Source organism: Lepisosteus platostomus, chromosome 17 (genome assembly GCF_059453375.1).
Source record: "Lepisosteus platostomus isolate fLepPlt1 chromosome 17, fLepPlt1.hap1, whole genome shotgun sequence".
Taxonomy (NCBI): domain Eukaryota; kingdom Metazoa; phylum Chordata; class Actinopteri; order Semionotiformes; family Lepisosteidae; genus Lepisosteus; species Lepisosteus platostomus.
This window is the reverse complement of record NC_142627.1, coordinates 23,809,937-23,831,129: the sequence shown is the minus strand read 5'-3', so window position 1 is coordinate 23,831,129 and position 21,193 is coordinate 23,809,937. Positions and strand designations below refer to the sequence as shown.

At 39.3% G+C, this 21,193-nt stretch overlaps 1 protein-coding gene across 12 annotated transcripts in view; it reads right to left on the bottom strand.

Moving 5' to 3' along the window:
- The window catches only part of mlip (muscular LMNA-interacting protein), a 50,854-nt gene that overhangs the window by 12,028 nt on the left and 17,633 nt on the right, over nucleotides 1–21,193 (bottom strand). For 4 of the 12 annotated variants that reach the window (XM_088610458.1, XM_088610456.1, XM_088610466.1 and 1 more), the window contains 4 exons: nucleotides 20,394–20,438; nucleotides 19,417–19,539; nucleotides 17,019–17,243; nucleotides 1,941–1,994 (listed from right to left, as the gene is read on the bottom strand). In XM_088610458.1, the coding sequence (XP_088466584.1) occupies nucleotides 1,941–1,994; nucleotides 17,019–17,243; nucleotides 19,417–19,539; nucleotides 20,394–20,438 (447 nt within the window). Of the gene's footprint in view, nucleotides 1–1,940; nucleotides 2,036–2,923; nucleotides 3,053–16,601; nucleotides 16,654–17,018; nucleotides 17,244–19,416; nucleotides 19,540–20,393; nucleotides 20,439–21,193 lie in introns of those variants that run through there. The other 8 variants (XM_088610465.1, XM_088610462.1, XR_015927978.1 and 5 more) reach the window with 7 other exon arrangements.

The following is a 21,193-nucleotide window of genomic DNA, read 5'->3' as shown; positions in this document are numbered from 1 at the left end:
ACAGCAAAATGAATATTTAAAATTGATATCAGTGATGTGCACACTCAATATAGCTCAGTTAATAGGAATATAGGAATATATGAAAATACTTTCCATCTAATTAAATTTGTGGCACATTGGCTTGGAGTCTCATTCTACAGTGTACATCAGACCATAGGTCAGCAAGCTGACACCTGTGTCTTTGGAGGAGCACACTGTCATGAACCCTTGGCAATGACTTATTCATGGGAAGCGAGAAAATGAAAATATGATATATTACTGTATGGGTATTGGGGTTTGGGGCTCATAATTGTAAAGGGAACATTTTGAGCATCTGTCTGCATACATGCTGCCTGTGTCCCTAAATTATGAATGGATCCCTAAACCACTGGTTCCCAGCTTTGGTCATGAAGGAACAATTTGACTGATAGTTTTCATTTCAGCTAATTTCTAAATCCCTTGTGTTTAATTGCTTTGCTTGCTTGTACAGAGTTTGTTTTAACTTGTTTCAAAGTTACCCCATCCATCAGTTTTCTAACTGCTTTATCTAGGTCACATGGGAGCTTAGGCCCATTTCTGCAAGCAACAAGTGCAAATTAGGATACACCCTGGATGTGATGCCAATTCATCACAGGGCAGACATATATTAGAAGCCAGTTAACCTACCAGTATGTCTTAAGACTACAGGAAACCGGGGAACCCGAAGAAAGCCACACGGAGAACTTACAAACTCCTCACAGATAGCACCCCAGGAATTGAACACAGGGCCCCAGTGCTGCAAGGCAGCATTCCTAACCACTGTGCCTCTGTGCATGGCTCCCAACCCTTTCTTCTGCTTCCTTCCTGTTGTTCCTGACTGCACAATTGTTACTTATTGATCAAGTACTGGTGAACAGACACAGGTGGGAATGACACTGTATCAGACACAGAGGTCAAACTGGTTACATTTCGGGCTGCACAGCTGAATGAGGGTAGTTGTGAAGCTCAAAAGGTGATACAGGGTTGAAACCAACTGCAACCATTTCAGCTTTTGACAAATACAACAAATAAAAAACTAGAAATAGATATCAAATCAGCTGGTATTAAAAACTTTTTTTTTATTTAGCCTTTGCTGGAGTTTCAGCACTACAATAGACTGGCATAACGTCCAGGCAGCATCTTGCCTTGTGCCAGGTTAATCTCCAGCTCACTGCCACCCCGTCTTAAACTAAGCGTTTTTCAGGAGATTAACATGTACAGTACGCTGGACTATTCATGAACAGTTAAAAGCAATTTCTGCACAGCAAGGTTTAAGTCCACCAGTGCAGAAATGTGGTTTTACTACATTTTCAAGAAGAATATTCTGTTTCTGAATGCAAGTTTTTGTTGTTCATGTCCCTTTTTCTAAAGGTTCATGTGGGCAACAGAGAAGGGGCTTACTGGTTCGTGATCCCTGACATTGGCAGGATGAGCAGGACGTGAGACAGATTGAAATCTGGGAGTCAGTAAGGGCTGCAGGTAAGATAATGTGTTCAGGCCATGATGGACAGCACTGCCTGAAGACATTATATTACCCCCTTCATTTGTCTCAAATTCAGAACACAGCAGCTTTATTGTTCAATAGCTCTTAAAACTAAGTCAGTCAGCTAGTTAACAATAATAGCTTCAAGTCTTTTAAAAGGGTAGTAAGATGCATGAGGAAAAACAAACTAGCTCTGTATAATTAAATATCAATTTTGTATAGAATTCCATTTTTCTTATTTTTATTTTAAAAGACAAATAATAGAAAAAGTTAAAAAGGGAAAGATTTTTATTTAGCTTTCAGTTATAACATCATACATTATTGATTGGTCATAAATCATTCTACTTGAGTGATTTTTTTTGTGAGTTATTTTTTAATTAAAAGGAAGAAAGACATAACTTTCAAACATCACAAGCTCCATGTATCTAAGGGAGAAATTTCAAAAAGATTTGTTCATTACCTCTTTAGAGCTGAGTGCTTCATTTTCATGGATAGTCACGATTGGGTGCTGAGGCTTCACAGGCAGGTCGTGAAGTGGAACAGCAAAAATAAAAACTAAAATGGTGAGACTGAAAACAATCTTCTGCTACTATATCCTGAATATTGAGCACAAACTGTAGTTACAATTTAAGGCCATATGAAGCCCAGAATGGTTTCAAGGTCTAGTAGAGAAAACTGAATCAAGCACTAAGTTCTTGAATTAACAAATTGTTATTGTCAATTTAACAACATCTCGGTTTTTTAAGTTCAAATAAAGGGTGGGTGAACATTCCATAATTAAAACAGTCAGGATAATTCCACCGCTAAGAGTGGCTTGCTTTTGAAGAAAGCTTTTTGGACACAGCTTTTTAAAAATATTTCCTCTGTATTGTATAATCAGGGTTGAGCTCATTGATATTACAGTTACAATATTATTACACATCATCAGTAATATAAGAGAGTGATATGTACTATATTTAAGTGAAGCATGATACAATCTCTGAGGTATCAGACTAAAGCAGAGCAAATACATAGTACATGCACTACATAATAGCTTCAAAACTGCAATAGTACTCTACCCATTCATCATGGCAAAACTTATATTTCTGCTTTATTTGAAAACATTTGAGAACAATGGCCAAAACCTTAAATGAAATCATTAGTATCTTCTTAAGCATATTAGTATTGAAGCCCAATATTGTGATTAAATCATGTCATTAAATATGGATGTTTAGTAAGTGTTTTTTTATACAGAAGCATGTAATATTTCAAATCTCTTTGCTACCAAACTAAAATTTAAATTAGGTTTTACAAGTTCATATCTTTAGGTCTCAGTTGGACACTTACAACATTATTTTAAAAACGGCACATTTAATTGGTGTAGTGACCATGACTCTGAATCTGAACCAATCTGAACTGCTGTAGTAGCTAATCCATCATATACACCAATTAAGTCTGACTGACCCAATGTCAAGTGGGAAGAATCGGTACTGTACTTGGAGCTCTTGGAAGTCCAGAAACAGCCTCGTCAGGCAGCTGTCAGAGTGAACAGAAAGGGAGTGACCTGTTCCCTAACTCTAACTCTGCCATTATCTGGTTTGGAAAACAGAAGAGAAGACCTGATTCACTGCTTTGTTTGATTTTTAAATGATACAAAAAATCTCACAATTGCAAATATCTTAAAATATGTATTCAAAATTGTAAATTTGTAGAAGAAAAACTGTTTTTACCCAATAAGATGGTTTTGATCACATAAGCGTCACATTTGCCTCTTCTCCAATTTTCCCCTGAAACATTTTCCTGCATTGTTGCTGTTTAGTTAACATGTAGCTCATTATTGGTGTCATCATTCATAGTTTCTGAGACATTTCTTCATTAATGTCCAATTAGTGCCCGTATTTTCCATTCATCCATGGAATAAATAGCCCTAATATACAGTAAATTGAAAATTACAGCAGATACAGAATACATGGTCCTGTGAGTCAACCCATCTTAGGAAAGAAAATAGTCAGTCAGTCTTTGAATGTACTTGCAGCTTTAGTTACATTTTTTTAAAATGTGCATAATGTCTCAAGAGAAAGTTTTATTGCATACGTTGCTGATATACCTCCAGACATGGGAATATGGTCATATCAACATTTAACAGGTCTGAATATACTATAGTGAGAGACACACTCAGGAGATACATTGTGTGTGAACATCAACATTTCTCCTGAGGTGTCTTTCTTTTGCCTAGAGCATCATACAGTAAGTTACTTTGTTTAGTAAATACATCTTAGTTGGGGTGAAAAGAAATCAAGCTTTGAATTTACTGACTTTAAGTCATATTGATCAAATGTTTCAAAAGCGTGATCATAACTTCTCAAGGTAAACTGTACATGAGCAGCCATTATGAAGTGTTGTAGTAGCTAATACATTATGTACACAAAACAAATCAAGTTTACTTGACTCCTCGTCATTGACGTCTCCACTCTACACATCCATAAAGCTACAAGGCCACTTTTTGTATTCCAAAGGTAGTACAAACTACACAGGGCCAAAGATACAGTAGAATATTAACATGTGATCAAATATTTCTGTATAAAGAAGGAAGAAGGGAACTGCAGAATGTTTAACAGCTATACTTAGATTGCTATGGAGATAAGTACAATAACTGAAGCTACATGCTATGGACTTGCAGTATCATTCGGTTCAAGGAATCCAAGTTCTACCAGTGTACTTAAAGCTATTCTACTCCTGTAGAAGAAATACTGTATTTCTTCCTTGCTTCCTCAGTGATTTGAATATTAACATGGTCTTGTAGTGATGAATGTGCTGCACAGCCTAAATGATATGCTACATTAAATTGATAAGAAAGTCGGATGTAGTGTGCATCCCAGAGGGGGGTAACAAGATTAAGAGGATCTTCAGGAAAATAATGGTTATATGCGAGTGTTTAAAACTCACTAACCTGTGTTAAAACTCTAAACATTCTGCTGCAGCTTACATATGCATTATATTGCATAACAATACTTAACAGTAAATATGTAAGACCCACCATAAAAAATATTCCTGTCATTTGCAGAACTTCAAAATCTAGGATACCCACACTCGGGACACCACATTGAGCTACTATTCCTTCACCCTCACTCCTGAATTTAAAATAAACTGCACAGATTCTTGATAGACGGCACAGTAATCAGCATAGCTGCCTTACAGAGTTGGGGCCTTGCAGCCAGCAGCCATATCACCCTGCAGCTCACTGCTGGCAGCCCACTGGAGCTCAGCAGGTGTGAGCCTGGCCAGTACCTGGATGGGAGACCTCCTGGGAAAGCTAAGGTTGCTGCTGGTAGAGGTGTTAGTGGGGCCAGCAGGGGGCGCTCACCCTGCGGTCTTTGTGGGTCCTAATGCCCCAGTATAGTGATGGGGACACTGTACTGTAAAAAAAGTGTAAACTGAGGTCCTGACTCTCCGTGGTCATTAAAAATCCCAGGGTGTCTCTCGAAAAGAGTAGGGGTGTAACCCCAGCGTCCAGGCCAAATTTCCCATTGGCCCTTACCAATCATGGCCTCTGAACTGGCTTCATTACTCTGCTCTCCTCCCCACTGAGAGCTGGTTTGTGGGGAGCGTTCTGGCGCACTATGGCTGCCGTCGCATCATCCAGGTGGGGCTGCACACTGGTGGTGGTGGAGGGGATCCCCATTATCTGTAAAGCGCTTTGAGTGGAGTGTCCAGAAAAGCACTATATAAGTCTAAGCAATTATTATTATTATTATTATTCAGCTCTGGATCTGGGGGGCTATCTGTGTGGAGTTTATATGTTCTGCTCATGTTCGGGTGGGTTTCCTCTAGGTGCTACAGTTTCCTCCCACAGTCCAAAAATGTAATGGTAGGTTAATTGACTTCTGGGAAAACTGTCCCTGGTGTGAGTTTGTATGTGACTGGGTTTCTGGCCGTCTGCCCTATGATGGACTGGTGTCACATCCAGGGTGTATCCTGCCTGTTAGTTGTTGGGATAGGCTCCAGCTCTCCTGTGACTCTGAATTGGCAAAAGCAGTTAGAAAATGGGAGGTTTAATGGATTCTAAATATTTAATGCAGCATCAACACACTTCCTAAGCATTCGTTAAAAAGAGCTCTGAAATTCTCCTTAATTAATCAAGAGAGAACTGAAAATGTCATTAAATTAATTACTCTTCAATTAATAGTGTATAAAAGAGAAATAGCTTAGGGGAAAAGTAAATCACAGTCATTTGGCATGTTTTGTTTAACCCACAGGGGATCTCACTTGGCAAAGACGTCTGACAGCCTTTTAACTTTGCCGATAAACATCTTTTAAAAGTGTCTTTAAAAAAAGTACATTGCTGGCTTGAGTCTACATTGCTGTGCAGAATACCGTAATGATCACCATTTAGAAATGCTTGAAATAATTCCTGCTGTTTAATGCAGGTGAGCATTGCACTGTGATGAAGCCAGAAACTTGGGGGCTCTCAGGAAGGTTAAGGCCATAAACTCTGACAGTGCCTCTGGTTGGACTGTCATGCTGCAGCGAGATGACCAGCCGGAGCCCAGGTGCAGGACTCGGGGGCTGTCCGGGTGTTTCTGGGGAGACTCGGTGGACGTGTGACTGCGAGTGACCGGAGAGAGGAAGCAGGCCGGCTGAATGCTCTGGTAGTTGTAATGTCGGAGCGCTAATCAGGGGAGAAAGCTGCCTTAAATAACCAAGCCTAATGAGCTGATTGAGAACTAGATTGGAAGGCAGCCGGTTTAATACACAGGCATCCTGACCTCATTCCCGTGGGGTCAGGGGAAGGCAGGGAACGTGTGCGAATGTTCAAGCTGCCTCAGGCAGTGGCGGGATGCGAGTCGGTCTCGGCCCAGGCGCAGCGCGTGTTCCCAAGACCTCCACGGGGCCGATTCCCTCGGCGACTTGAGGGATTTTGAATACTTGGATCAGGTCCCCTCAAAGTCGGTTCTTTCGGTCCGTCAGAATAGGACGTTCCTTTAAGACCGGGAATATATCTGCATGCTCTTCTACAGAGTGATTCCAAAGTAGCAATATTCTTATACCACAGTGACCGAAACTGATAATACTTTAAATCGGGTCTTATTAGTGCATCTTTTTTGATTGCCTTTTATTCTACTTTTGCACATTTTGTAGAAGATGATGTATCAACATAAACACGTATTGTTAGTCTTTCACAGGTCTCTTCAGACACTGGGCTTTGTAATGGCAGTGGTCATGGCAGTAAAGACTGACCATCTCGCGGTGTCTTTTCATTAACAGGATTTAATGGCACAGTAGCTGAAATGCCAAGAAGGAAAGCAATACTGTCGATATGCCAGTTTTTTTTCTTCTTATTTGCATACTGTGAATCATAAAAAATCAAGACATTAAAAGGCTATAATAATAATTTTCAATAATAGAAAATACAGCAACAGGCCGGATTGATGTGTCAGTGTCTAACATGATCATTTTATGAATCCATTCTGTGTATGCATGTACACAGTATGCCGTCATGGCAAGCAAAGCATTACTATGAAATCCACCCATGCTTTTTCTAACCACTTTTTCCAAGTCAGGGTCATGAAGGAGCCGGAGCCTGTCCCAGCAAGCAGTGGCGGCGAAGTGGGACACACCCTGGACAGGACGTCAGTCCAATGCAGGGCAGACAGAGACTAACACACACACTCGCACCAGGGCCAATTTTCCAAGAAGCCAGTTAACTTCCCAGCATGTCTTTGGACTGTGGGAGGAAACCCACACAAACAGGTGGTAAACACGCACACCAGATTTGGAACACTAAAGAATTACTTTCAGAGGAATTGAGTAACCACAGTACCAAAAGACTTAGCTAAATACCAGCACAAGTGTGATTCTTATCTCGAGACATTGAAATCTCATTGAGAAATTTTATGTTAGCTGTAACACACCCATACCCAGACTGCACGACATACAATATAATTGCTATGTAAAAATGAGCTTAACTGCTTGTTGGCAATTTTTCCATGATCTTAAAAGATAAGGTGTGTAGAAGTTAGGACCTGACTTGTCATCAATAGACGGAAAAAAGGTCTTGCGTTTAGTTGCAAGTTCAGATTTTTTTAAAAAATATTTAAAAAGTGGGTCAGTGGTGTGGATGTTAAATGAGAAAAACCTTTTATAGAAAATGGTTTAAAACCATTACCAATAACCAATGGACTTATTACTACCAATTTTACAAAGGATGTATAAGAGTATAAATGTACTTTACATACATTCAGTATGTTTGTTTCAGTAATGGGCTACATCACAAAACTGCAAGGTCTCCAGAACCTGACAGTATCTAACAGAACTGAATCAGCATTATGGTTAAATATTGATCTATCAAACACACAACCAGCATTAATGAAATGTTAATTTAATGAATGGTAATAGCGATGGCAATACTGATTCTGTCTGAAGGAAGGCCAATCAGTGGGATTCTAAGTGGCTCCAGCTGTTCACCAAGCCAGATGATTTTACTTAACTGAAGGTGACAGCTTGTGCCCAAATCAAAGGCTACTGTATTTTGTTACCCTAAACCTTATAACTGGTCCATGCTTTTTTGAAAATATTGCTAAAATAATTATTAAAAACATCTCTGATGAGAAGAGAAACATTCTGCAGTCTGTTAAAGTCCGATCATGTAGAAAAGGGTGTTCATTAAAATTCTTACAACTTCTTATGGATGAATCAGAAGAGAAATATTCTCTTTCAAGCTGCTTCTAACATACGATGAAACAATGATTACTGCAATGTGCCATAAGGACATGAACTTCACATTTTTCACCCCGATGGTGCTTTTTATGCACAAGATAAAGACATCACCATGCTTTAGCTGTTCTATTTAGACAGTCTAATTTTATGAATAACCCCTGATGTAATTATTTTCTATAAAGAAGCATCTTTACACCATCTTTCACAGATCTTACGCTGGGCAGTTTGCCCAGCCCCAGAGTCTCTGTGTCTCCCTGGTCCTTGACTGAGCACACAACCTCATAGAGCACATTACTATGCATTTTTGTTTTCCATTATGATAGAGAAAAAAAACATTTTCTTAGAAGTGAACACTCAAAAGGGTGACATGGTGGCCCTTGACGAACATTTTCAAATCTGATGCCTGGAGGGCTTCAGAAACACACTGCAGGATTGCTCTGTTGAAACCCCAGCTAGGGATAGGGTTAGTATTCCCACACTACTTAGACATATTTTACGCTCAGTGCTGGGTTTTGGGTCCTGAGGGAACTTAAGGTCGAGTGCTGATTTGCTCCTATTTGCAGCTTTTGGCTGCCTACATGTATGTTGTACTGTACTTGGAAAATGGATGTATGGATATGCTACGAAAATTGCAGCTTTGTAGATTTGCTTTTACACTCGTGTTTGCACAGTTCTAGCATTTTCTTTCCAGACACATGGTTCAGTCCCAAACCCAAAGCTTTTTAAGAAAAGCCTGGATGAAAATTTAGTTTCACTTAGCTACTAAACCACCAAATGTGAAGGATGGTTTCCTCTTATTTGCATTTGTATGGTAAGTATTTCTAAAATGCACTCTAAATAGACTCAATAATTTGTGTTGGGAAATGTACAGCAATAAAAGAAATACTCTGTGACCAATGTAATAAAGGAAATTCAGGCTTATATGTGAAACGTCCCTTTTGTGAAAGGGAATGCTTTACTATAAGCTTATTGATTTTGGTCTGATTTTTTTTTTAAAGATTTTATATATGTACTATAAATGATTTAGTGTTCAGGAGAGTAATATACACCTACAAATCTGACGAGGAAACTCAAAGCAAACAAAAACTCGAGATAGCACCTTCAAAAAGTCCCCATCCCTTTTTCCCCCCACTTATGAATCTCGCAACCTGGGATTTTATTTTCTTAAGAATTATTTTTAGGAATATTTAAATTATTTTGGTTTGACATGGTACTCAATATGTTGTGGGTTGTCAGTGCCCAAAATTCCTACTTCAACCTATTTCAAGTTCTGAGTCTGTGGCAATGCAATGTGAAAAACGCGTTGGAGGCTGAATACTTTTTGAAAGCACTGTATGAGGTTTTTGTTTGATGTTTTGACATGCTGCATCTAGACAGGTCCATGGCCCAGCTGCACTAGCCTCCATCACTGCGCTGGTATCTTGGGACACTGCTTTCGATAAAGCAGCTTAGATGATGTGATCTTTCATGTTCCTTATCACCCCTTCTTTCATTTTTCTTTCTCTTTTTTTTTTTACTAAAACACTGTAATGTACAGTACTTTGTGTATACCTAGAGGAAATGTATGTTTTGTTCTTCAGTTGCTTGTTTTCTCCCCCTAGGGGTTGGGATTTCAATAAATAAGAATCAAAGAAATGCTCAAAAAAGAAGATTGAGGAGGTTTCAGGGACATCTAACAGATTTCAATCTAAATCAAACTGTCTTTTTTAAAATAAATGATGGGATCTTCAGACTGTGTTTGTGTGTGTACACTGTGATGTCCTGTCCAGGGTATGTTTCAACCCACTTATCAGGAATAAGTAGCTTTCTGGTACTGTATGTATGGAATAAGTGAAAAGCTAAAGCTTACAATCCCATAACTGTAAGATCTTGAATTTAAAAGCTACTTGTGCAAACGCTTTAGCACTTTTCTTAGAATGTTACAGGGCAGAGCATGGTTTATTTTGTTCCCTCAACTGTAAATCACAACACTAGGAAGTTATACATCTTTTATTAATTGTTCATTATTTAGAGTGAGGAGGTCTGCAGCAGGTTAATATTAAAAATCAATAGTGTGTATCACAACTCAGAATGACAGAATGGCAGTTATTTTGTTTTCCCCTTTAGGATATTCTCACATTGTCTGCTACTTACAATGTCATGTCATTTTTTTAATTTACTTTTCGTGTGTTTTAGGTTTTAGCATGCCAGCACACTGCAGGATGATTGAAGGAGGCATATAACACTAATCTTTGGATTCTGTCATCATTTCCCTGTCACTTTAGTTAGAAATGACAATTTAACAACAGCTAAGATGGAGTTTTTTGCAGAACACCTGTGTGTGAAGGTGAATGGGATTTTGAAAGGTGTCAAAATATGTTTCTCCATTTAATGAACTCTGAATATATACTGAAACTTAACTGTGAGAAATTCACAGGAGTGTTATCTGGAAAATTACAATTTTTATTGCAGTATTTGCACTTACTTTATTAAACATACTGCACATGACAAAGGTAAATCATGCTAATTAAGATTTACCTATCAACAGGGTTGATAACTAGGGCTTCAACAGTGAAGGTCACAACCTAGTAGCGTGTGTGGCCAACAAAGAAACAATGCAAGCTGAACACATGCTGTCCTATGGGATTAGGTCCCATTCCTGTGTAGCCTGGATAAACTGTGCTTGGCTACTGGTTTCTGAGCCCTAGGTGCCACCCATTATGCCAGCTTATCTCACGAATGCTTAGTGAGGCTCTAAAGAATATGGCATCCAAGGCATAATTGTCACATTCTCCTTGGGCACAACTTACATCCTTATGTACAGTATGCACCATGAAGAGGAGCCCTGACCTGTTAAAAAGCTGCTAGAATGCATCAGCATGAGCCCAGAGGAAGGGCAGCGAATGAGTTCACAGGATTTGGTCAGTGTAGTGTGTTAATGCACACTGCCATCAATCCCTACTAGGAGAGTTCTTTAGCAGATATACACTCCTGCCCAGTCTTTCACACTTGGACTTTCCCCAACAATCATTGTGAGGTGTCATGTCTCATAGTCTCCCAGATTGTGGGAGTTTTACTGATGATGTTTGGCCAGGTTAGAAATTACCACATGTGAACACCCCATAGAGTGACTGACTGACTGCAACATGCTGATGGCTCAAAGGCATTGTTCTCTTGATAAGCAAGTCATATTGGTTCTTTATTTGCATCAGGTTTGACAGTTTACAGGTTATATCACTTCATTACCTGTTAGGGGTGGGGCAAAAAAATCTATTCTTAGATGCATCGTGATTCTCTCTTGTACGATTCTGCATCGGTGCACAAAACTCCACAATCGATCTTCTATTTTTTTAAATATGCACTGTACTAAACATTTCAGATAAAAGCAATACAACATAAAGGACAAAGAGAGCAAATAATACTGGTTTAGTTTTTTGGGCTTAAGAGGAAACTAATTGTGTGGTGAAACGTAAAGATGTGTAGGTTAACAATGCGCCATGCTTACATCTGAACTAAAGCTACCGGTTTGTGAAGATGGACAAACTCTGGCCTGCACCCTCCACTTGGAAAGCCACCGTATGAGCACATTTTGGATTTTGTGAAGTAAAAATGAACTGGATAAGAGCCCCCAGTGTGTGTGCAAGCTGTGTCTTACCAAGATAAAATGTCTGGAATACAACGAACATGCGAAATCATATTTCATGTTTCCATCCGGAGTCGGAGGAAAAAAAGCCTGTTCTTGTTGCTGCAGAACAGAGAAGCCTCAAGCAAGCGTCAAAGAAAGGGTGACGTGAATCACCAGGTCTAGAGCAAGTTTTAGCGCAAAAGATTTGCGCCCCTACCCCGTTTTTGAAAGCCTGGGCTTTCGCTTAATGTTGTAAACACTGGATCCGAGGTACAACATACCATCTCGGCGTCACTTTAGTGAAACGGCAATACAAACGCTCTACAGCGACACCAAAACTCAAGTTTTGGAATCACTGAAGAAACCCAATAGGGTGGCAATAACCTGTGATGCCCCGATCTCCATTGCGGCGGAATCCTGTATCACTATTACCGCGCACTGCATCACTGGTGAATGGCAGGTCGTGTCTCGTGTATTCCAGTCACACAGTAAGAAAAAAACAAATCAAGTATAGAAAAAAAAATTGAGATGCATCGAGAATCGATTTATGATTGGGAATAATTTGGGAAATCCTGAATCAAATCGAATCATGAGGCGCTTAGAGATTCCCACCCCTATTATCTGTTTCCAACGGATTCTTTCACTATTATAAAAAAATGCACTATACTGACAAGGTTAAATAACTGAACTTTTCTTCCCTTTACCGGAGAACAATAAGAAGAGACTTGACTGAAGTATTCAAAATCCTGAAAATCCACATTAATAGAGTCAACCCAGTAGACGACTTCAGAATGCAGAGCAAAACAAATCAGAGGCCACCAATGAACACTTCAGGGAAGTTCACTTAAAATTCAGATCAGGAGGCATTTTAGCACACAATGGGCTAGCTATTAGCAACCAAACCTGCTATGTGGGCCTAATGTCGGCATCTCATTTTTAACCTATTTACTATTATGTCCTTACAATAGGCACACACCTAAACTGGTTTGAAGACTATGTGGAAAAGTGATGTGTATCACCGCCCTATTATTGATTATACCTGTACAAATTAACCCAGTTGTACAGTAGCACTCATTATCCTATATATTGAAACACTTTGTACAGTATGTTATTGTAAGAGAAAATTGTTTTTTGAAATTAAAGTGATTTATGCGATGACATGAGTGAAAGAAATACTGCTTTAAAGCTGTAGGAATAAGCCACCATTCACCAGTATGCTGGTGTTCACTCCAGGGTTACATCACACATTAAAACAAGACTGATCACGAAGCTTCTCTTGCATGAACAAAATCTGCTCACTCAGAGTGTCTAGCATAAACTTGTCTAAACTACAGGCAAGGGCAAAACATGGTTCTAATTGAAAATTGATTGTGGACCATGTATTTTACTCATTATCAGATGGTGATTCTGAGCTTTATGAAGTACATTCTCTGATTGCACCCAATGCTCTCTGTCCATATGCAGATGCACTCTACTTCATCAGAGCTTGGCAGTTAGCTTAGAACAGAGAGAGCAGATTTATCCCAGTGAGGCATTTTCAGGTGTTCGAAGGGTATAATTCTAGCAGCTGGGACCTTTAGGAGACTGTATTCTGATTGGAAAAATCTGTGTTGAAAACAAACAGTGCAGCAGCCCTAAAACAAATTAAATTCAGTTTGCCATCAGCAACAGAGCAGACAGGAAGAGCAGCAGATGTAATCAGAAAGTCTGTGTTGATACTATGAGAGGCACAATACTGTGGGTGACTGGAGCAAGAAGCCCATAGGATTGTGCTCATGTCTGGAGGTAATTCACAGCAGCCTCCCAGCAAAAGGTAAAAGTATCTAAGCTAATGGGATTCGTGAGGAGTTCAGGCTTTGTTTTCAAACAAAATCAGTGTTTCATTGCAAGCAGTGAAGCAGAGATTCTTAATTTACAGGACTGCACTGGTGCCTTAATTGCACCTGAAACTGTTAAAGAACTCAGATAAGCAACTGGCAATATGAAAACAGTACTGCTCTACTTGAATAAATTAGTTATTACCCTTAAAAGGCATATAATTAATTCACCATATAATACTTGTTTTTTCACTTTCAAATTTAGTCTAAAAGTGCCACAGTTTTAATAAGCTACTGAATATCACGAGATTAAAACCATGATTACATTTCACCTAGTACTATTTAAATAGTGGTATTTTTTTCTGACATTAGTTAAAAGTATGACATATTTAAAAGGATGAAACAAATTCTAATGAGAATAAAAATTGTAAAGCAAACAATAACGGTATGTTTTCGTTGAACTTTGCTACAGAACTCTACTTCACAAAAGTGCCACAGTGTGCATCGATGGTTCTCAGTTCTGGTCCAGAGAGACCCTGTGTCTGCTGGTTTTTGCTCCAAATGGGCCTTTGATCCCTGGTGCTAGCTGTTGCCTGGAACTAATCTGCTTGCTGGTTTAGATTTCTTTCTGTGTTCAGTCTTTGGTTTCAGAAATACCGTATTGAAAGTAAATAAACTCCAACAACTTCATCACACAGAATGATGTGCAGTACCTCTTCAGCTTGTTAATTACCAGTTTTCTCCCTTATTAAAACTATTTTTTAAAGGTGATGAATTTGTGATGAACAGATCACAGATGGAAGTGTACCTCACTCACATAGTGAGTCACTGTTTTTTCTACTGGCTAGATTCCCTTTATGATGGTTAGATTTCAGGTCAGCACACCTGAAGAGGGCACTTCTGAAACTCGCTAATTAGTTCAGCTTTGATACCAAAAATAAATCAATTACATTAAATATTAAAAGAGCTAAAAGAAAATGTTAAAATAGTCCTTAAAACAGTAGAAATCTGAATCAGCTTGCCTGTGTCGAAGGCAGATTACAGTGGGGTTCCCCAGGACCAGGTGTAAGAACCACTGCTGAGCACAATGTGTTGGACTGTTTTTACTGCCAACATAACAAATCGGCTTGAGAGACTTTGCAAATGTGGAGCCCCTGCATGACTTCTGACATGACAATGCAGGTATCCCTGCATAGTCCAAGGCCAGCACTCAGCCAAACAACATATACTGTATATGAGTATAGTATGGAGTTGGTAAATGAAATAAATTGCACAGCTGTGGACCACTACATACATGAAAACCTGAGAGAGCTGGAGTTCTCTGAGCTGCTTACACTGCCCTCTGCTGGCCCACATGCTGTGTACTGCACGGTCTAATTCTGCTCTTAGCTTTTTCTCTTCCTAACATTTCAGACCAAAGATACAAGCTTTTCAGGGGTTATACATAGACCACTGACCAAATGATGCAACTGACCACACGTGTGCATGCCTCACTATATAAACACACACGAATACGCACAGAGAGAGACCAGAGAAACATCTTCAGAACCCAGAACAGTTGCCCCTGTCATTCCAGGACTGTCAGATCTACTCAGACACACAACTACTTTTGAAATAGCAACAGGCACTCACATGAGTGCAGGGTCTTCATTTCATTAGGATGAGTCAGCAACCCATAGGGCTTCCTCAGTCTCCCAGTGCACGCCTAAATCCCTAAAACTGTGGGAGGACATATTTGAATATTTATATGCATCTACAGTATGTACTGTATGCAGATTTGTACATCCACATTGTATATCACGGTACAAAGATATGAGTCAAAAAGGATGACATACCATCTTCCCCCAAATGTAGAATGCGCAATTAATCGCTATTTATCTGCTTAGCAATTTTCCATAAAATCTTTTTCTTTTTGTTACCAGAAGAAAAAGTTCATGGCTACTTTGTGAAAAACAATTTATAAAGATTTTTCTGTTGGCATTTCTAAAAGCAAATGCAGAATTTAACTGGCCATAGAGATAGAAAATAATATCAGGAAATTAGTTACAAAGAAGAGGAGGCTGATATTCCAGTCATACTTTCTCCGATTGCTTTCTTATCTGCCTGCTGTCAAGGCTGATGAGCACATAAAAGTTTAGTTAATTAAAAATACTTCCTAAAAATATAAAGGTTTATTTTACACAGGGAAGAAAGAATAAGCAACTGCATAAGGAGATATTGTGATTAAAATGTTCTAAAACTCTCACCTTAAAATATTTCAAGGATGAGCCAACCTGCATTTCAACCTGTACTAGAGCCAGGAAAATATATGCAGTTTAAATGTGTATGCTGAATGTAAGTGACCTTTCTTGAATATTTCCTTCTGCTTTACTCTTAAATGCCTGGTCATCAATGAAGCTTGTATACAAATTTTAGTTTTTGAGACCTTTTTTTTTGGCCAGAAAACCAGTTCTTTCATGAGCAATTGCAGCATTGAGTATAAAATTGGAACCAATATAACGAAACAACAGAAACAAACAAAAGATTTCTTAGGTATAAATAAAAGGTTGAAATATTCACTGGTGCACTATGAATTCACTGGACACAAAGAAGATACAGAAATGGCTACATATCTCTACATTCAGCCCTTATCAGAAGGCCACTACCTTGGGTTGGGTATTTGTGGCAACCCAGAGCCTGTCCTGACAGCACGGGCCAGGCATTAGATGGGACTCCAGTCTGGACAAGACACCATGCTGTTGCAGGGCACATCCACAGGGACAGCGTTAAGACTTTATTTAATTATCCTCGCCAGCGTGTTTCTGGCAGGAGGAGGGGCCTGGAGGAAACCCACACGGACTTGATGAGAACACGCTAACAGCATCCTGAATCAAAACGGGAATTTAGGAGCAGAAATACTGCCTATATACATTATCATCTTTTAGTCAGTCAGCTGGGAATCTCACTTAGTAGAGCACTTCCACTAGCAATGCGAAGGCATAAGGTTTAATAACTATAAGCTCACCTTGACAGCAAAGAGAGCTGTGGTCAATTGCTTCTTTGAAGAGACCCTCCTTCTATAAATGGATTCAATGTGGATCAGGGTGACAATGAATAAACATGATTTTCATAAAAGCCAATAGGCAGCTCTCGCATAGCTTCATTTTGCAAAAGCCCCCTTCCCCACTCCCCTAGACAATACCTTTTAGTCTATTTTCGTCAAACACAACTGTGGAAAAACCGAAAATTTTCAGCGAAGACTTAGGTTTGCAATTTAATGTTTCTGTGGCTGCAGAATTTACTTAATTATGTTTTACATGTTTGTTTAGAAAAATGCTATTATTAAGGTCTCACTGACAATGCTGTGGTAGGTTTCATTTCCTGGAGATAAACCAGAAGAAACGAAGCATATTCGCAGGCAGAGAAAGAGGAGTCTGCTCACCTTGTTGTACAGTGTGCTGACACGCGGGAGATTAGTGTGGAGGTTAGGCAGAATGGGGGTGGACAAGTGAGTGTATGGTCCAGGAATCAGACAGCTGATGTGAGAGAGAGACAGAGGGGCCGACAGAGACAGCCCCCCAGGGAGCAGGCCAGCCTGGCACAGGTGGTGATGGAAGGCAGGGTGAGAGACAATGGAAGCCAAGAATGAAGGTGGCAGAGACAGGTGCTGGTAGTAGAAAAGGGAGGAAAGCGAGAGATTCAGAACTCTGCTGCTGTTAAAACGCTGCCATGCAAAGGCTGAGAGGGATGGACACGTTTCGTTTTTTGTTCCTGTGGTTACAGATAAATACTTGTAAATACTCAACATGTAAAAGAGCTTAAACCAACAACAATAATTGTCAGAATTTGTTTTTAAGACTGTTAAGCAGTTTATATTCAGTTATACTTAGTCACAATTTTAAACACCTATTGAAAAGAAACAGCATTCTCTGAAGTGAACACTGTACAGTACCGATTTTTCCATTCACTTTTTAATGTACAGTCTAAATGAAAGTCCACAATGTACATTGGACTCAATTCTGATGTGTTTTCCGCTTGAAATAAAGATACCCCATAGCACAATACATCCACATGTCAAAAGATGATGATACATTTTTATCCTGATGTGCAGTGCTCACCTGCCCGAATTGACAGTCCTGAATTGGTATTCATTGTCCATGAACAAAAGACTAGGGTGGCTGGATGTGGTGTGAAATGTTTCAGAGCAGATACTTGATGAGTGTCATGCCTTGGGATTATCCTAGGCATGGTGACACTGGATTTTTCTAGGTGCACAGGCTTTATTCTGACCCAGCATCACTGACACCCGGACAGACATTAGAGTCATCACTGAACATGGCAGTGATCCGAAAAGCACTGAGCTGCATGACATCTGTCTGCAGCCTCTGTTGTGAAGATAGTTTCACCACTGAAAAGGGTAAGGAATTGCTTACTGGTATACGAGTTGTAAACTACACAAGTACACAAGTTTGCTTGGTCTGAGGTCTAGTCTACAGGCACAGCTGTTCTTTGCATTTTCAGGTCAGTTGTAAACTTTTACAGCCTGTGTGCTGGCAGCAGACCTGTCAGTGAGGAATCTCCCAGAATTAAACAGTACATTCAGGTGTTCCCTTTCAACATCCCCCTTGTGAACTGCCCTGTTATTTTTCTCAAATTACATCAAGACTATAGGGAGTAACATGGCAATAGTTTTAAATTCATAACACTACCTTGGAATTTCCTTCTCAGTTGTATGAAAGCAGAGTCTGACACATTTGTATTTTTTCCCGATCAGTGTAGATTTAAATTCTAAGACAACAGCTTCTAATAACTTCTGAGCAGTGAAGGACTGACGAGCACCACCTAGACTGCAGCAGATGGTTCGAATATTGGCAAGTGTAAAAGCATGGAAACAGAATTCATATACTGTAGTTCAAATATTACAAATGTTCTTAATTGTATTTTAGGTCTCAGTCATATCTTATTTTAAAATTTCTATATTTTTATCTGCTTTAACTAGAGTAAGTTTATTTATCTTTAAACCATAAACCAGGCTTTTAAGACATAAATACATCCATATGTCAAAAGAGAGATATATTACAAAATGTTTGAGGCATAATACCAGGTGGAAATTGACTCTTCTTCCAGAGGCAATAAAGTGCTAAATAAAAAGCTAAGATGAAAACTATGGATTTCAAACTTCTTTTATAAGTGTAATTGTTTGGAATTGAAATGGTTGGTGGGATAAAAATAGCTCTTATGGTGTTATTTTGCAGCTGTGATTTTTGATGGGCTATTTCATCTAGCAAACTGCTATTTGATCACAGCAGAAGTTAAAACTATACCTCTGACTGAAAACTTCACAATGGCTACCAAATTGCTGAATAAATAAACAAGACCTGAAACCAGAGGACGTGCTGTATTTTAGCAGATGCAAGCAGCTTTGGGTTTGCCACATTTTGGCAGCAGGGGGCATCAGATATTTTTTTGCTGCAGAAGAAGTGCACAAGCCACAGGAACTGCGGGAGAGACTCTTCAGGACTCAAACGGACACACTTGGCAGCAGTCACCATTACTGTTTAAGGAGAAACAGTCGGAGCTGAAGTTACATAACCCATCCCGTCTGTTAATTCTGCTAATGCGTCCATCAAAGCCTGCTGTGTGTGAATACTTAATTCTCAAACTGTTCAAGGGTTACAGGAAGGGAAATGTATGAGGTAGATACCTGCATATTATCTTCATTGGCACTGCGCACTATATACTTACAAACTGTATACAGTCTTTTAATTAATTATGAGGAGCAGCAAAGCTTTTCTCAACAGATTTGAAGAGCGAAGATCACGCTTTTGTACGATGCTCACCTTTTGAAGCTCTAGATCAGTCATCTCCTCTAGATACTGCCTGAAGGGGTTTGGATGGTATTCCTCCTCCTCTTCGGGTACTTTTGGAATAACAGGCACAGGACGTATCACACCAGGCTTGGTCTGCAGACATTACCGAAATAACAGTCAGGATAACAGTCACACAAGTTCACAAGCAGTGAACTAAACAGATCTATAAGAACAAAATGCCCTTTTCACATATTGTTGTGCCCAACTGATTCCAATATAAATGCATTTTAAGTTAAACAGAACAAACTAGCACAACTGCGTATTATCAAAGATTATGCTTTAAATGTTTCATCGTAATAAAACTCTAAAGTTTAGAATCATTCAGGATGTTAGTAAAGCCAGAGGCTGTGGGACTTCACATTTTCAATTAATATTTACACTGAGGGAACAATATCTGTTAAATTACCAGAGAAGAAATTAAACAGATATTTTGTTTTGTTTTTTTGTCTATATGTCTACCTTTTGGTGTTATAATAATAATGATTATTATTATGAACTCTGAAGATGTGTTTACTTAGAGGCGACGAAATGACACAACCAGTAAAGGTGACTAGTTAAGAGTGTAGCTTAAACCCTGCAGTCCAGATCATCACGCTTTAGGTTTAGCTGGCTGAGTGTGAGCAGCATCACCTCACCAGGAGTAATAGCACACTGAGTTTTAATACACAGTCTCCTGTGCGTGCTCACACAGTGGAAGTGGCTTTGTCCTCGGTGTATATTCTGGAGAGGGGCCTACAAGACTTCAGTTCTTCCTCCTCCCAAACCAGCACCAAAGTCGCAGCAGTGAGTCGAGATAATTGGAAACGCGCGTTTTGCTTGTTAAATTATTTTTGCATCCTTTTCTCTTGGAGATGATGGGTTTCAAATACTTTCAGGGGCTTTTTGCTTGTTAATCACGTTTTTGCTCTGAAGCTGGGTTAAACAAAAAGAATCGAATAAATACCCACCAGTTGTTTTGGAGCACAAGCCGGTGGTAACAGATGGGACATTGCCTGTGAGAATAATAATATTAAACAATGCACTGGCATTAACCATCTTCCCAAATTTGTGCACTTGCATGTCTCAAGTTTATCTCCTGGCCTTCCTTTAGGTCTTTTAATTAAGTCTGTATCCAATTTAATAACATTAAATGAAACATACTGTGTTTTAATGTGTTTTATATGCATCCTTAAATTTTGTCTCAGTACAAAAGTAGATACTTAATAGTACCGCTTGCACTGAAAAGAGTTTTAATTGCATTGTCACTATGCCATTGTAATTACATGGCCCGCCCTCTGTTGCTAAGCTAATGAAGCCAGATACATTGCACAGGTCAGCAAGGTAAAGCGAATTGTTCCTGAACTGCTTATGTGGCAGGACAGGGAAAGTGAAGAATGAAAAAGCACTGCAATCAAATACAGGAAACAGCTTCTGAATTATACACAGCAAAAATGAGAATGCACAGCTTAAGACTACACTTCTCTATAAGACTCCTGCAGAATACAATATACAGTGTAGTGACATTCTTCATTTTTTCTGTGGGATTTTCACTTATCATATACTGTATTCATGCTAGTGTCTGAAAACACAGTTTCTACCCCAATTCTAACCTAAAGATGCAAGTTCTCATATATAAACTGCTGTGTAGTTTAGAAGCAATGTCCTGTAGTTTTCATGCCCATCTTGTCTCCTGGTATTCTCTTTCTGTATTAGCTGTTTGATGGATCTCTGTTTTCACCACAGTGCTTGTCATAGAGTCATTCCACAC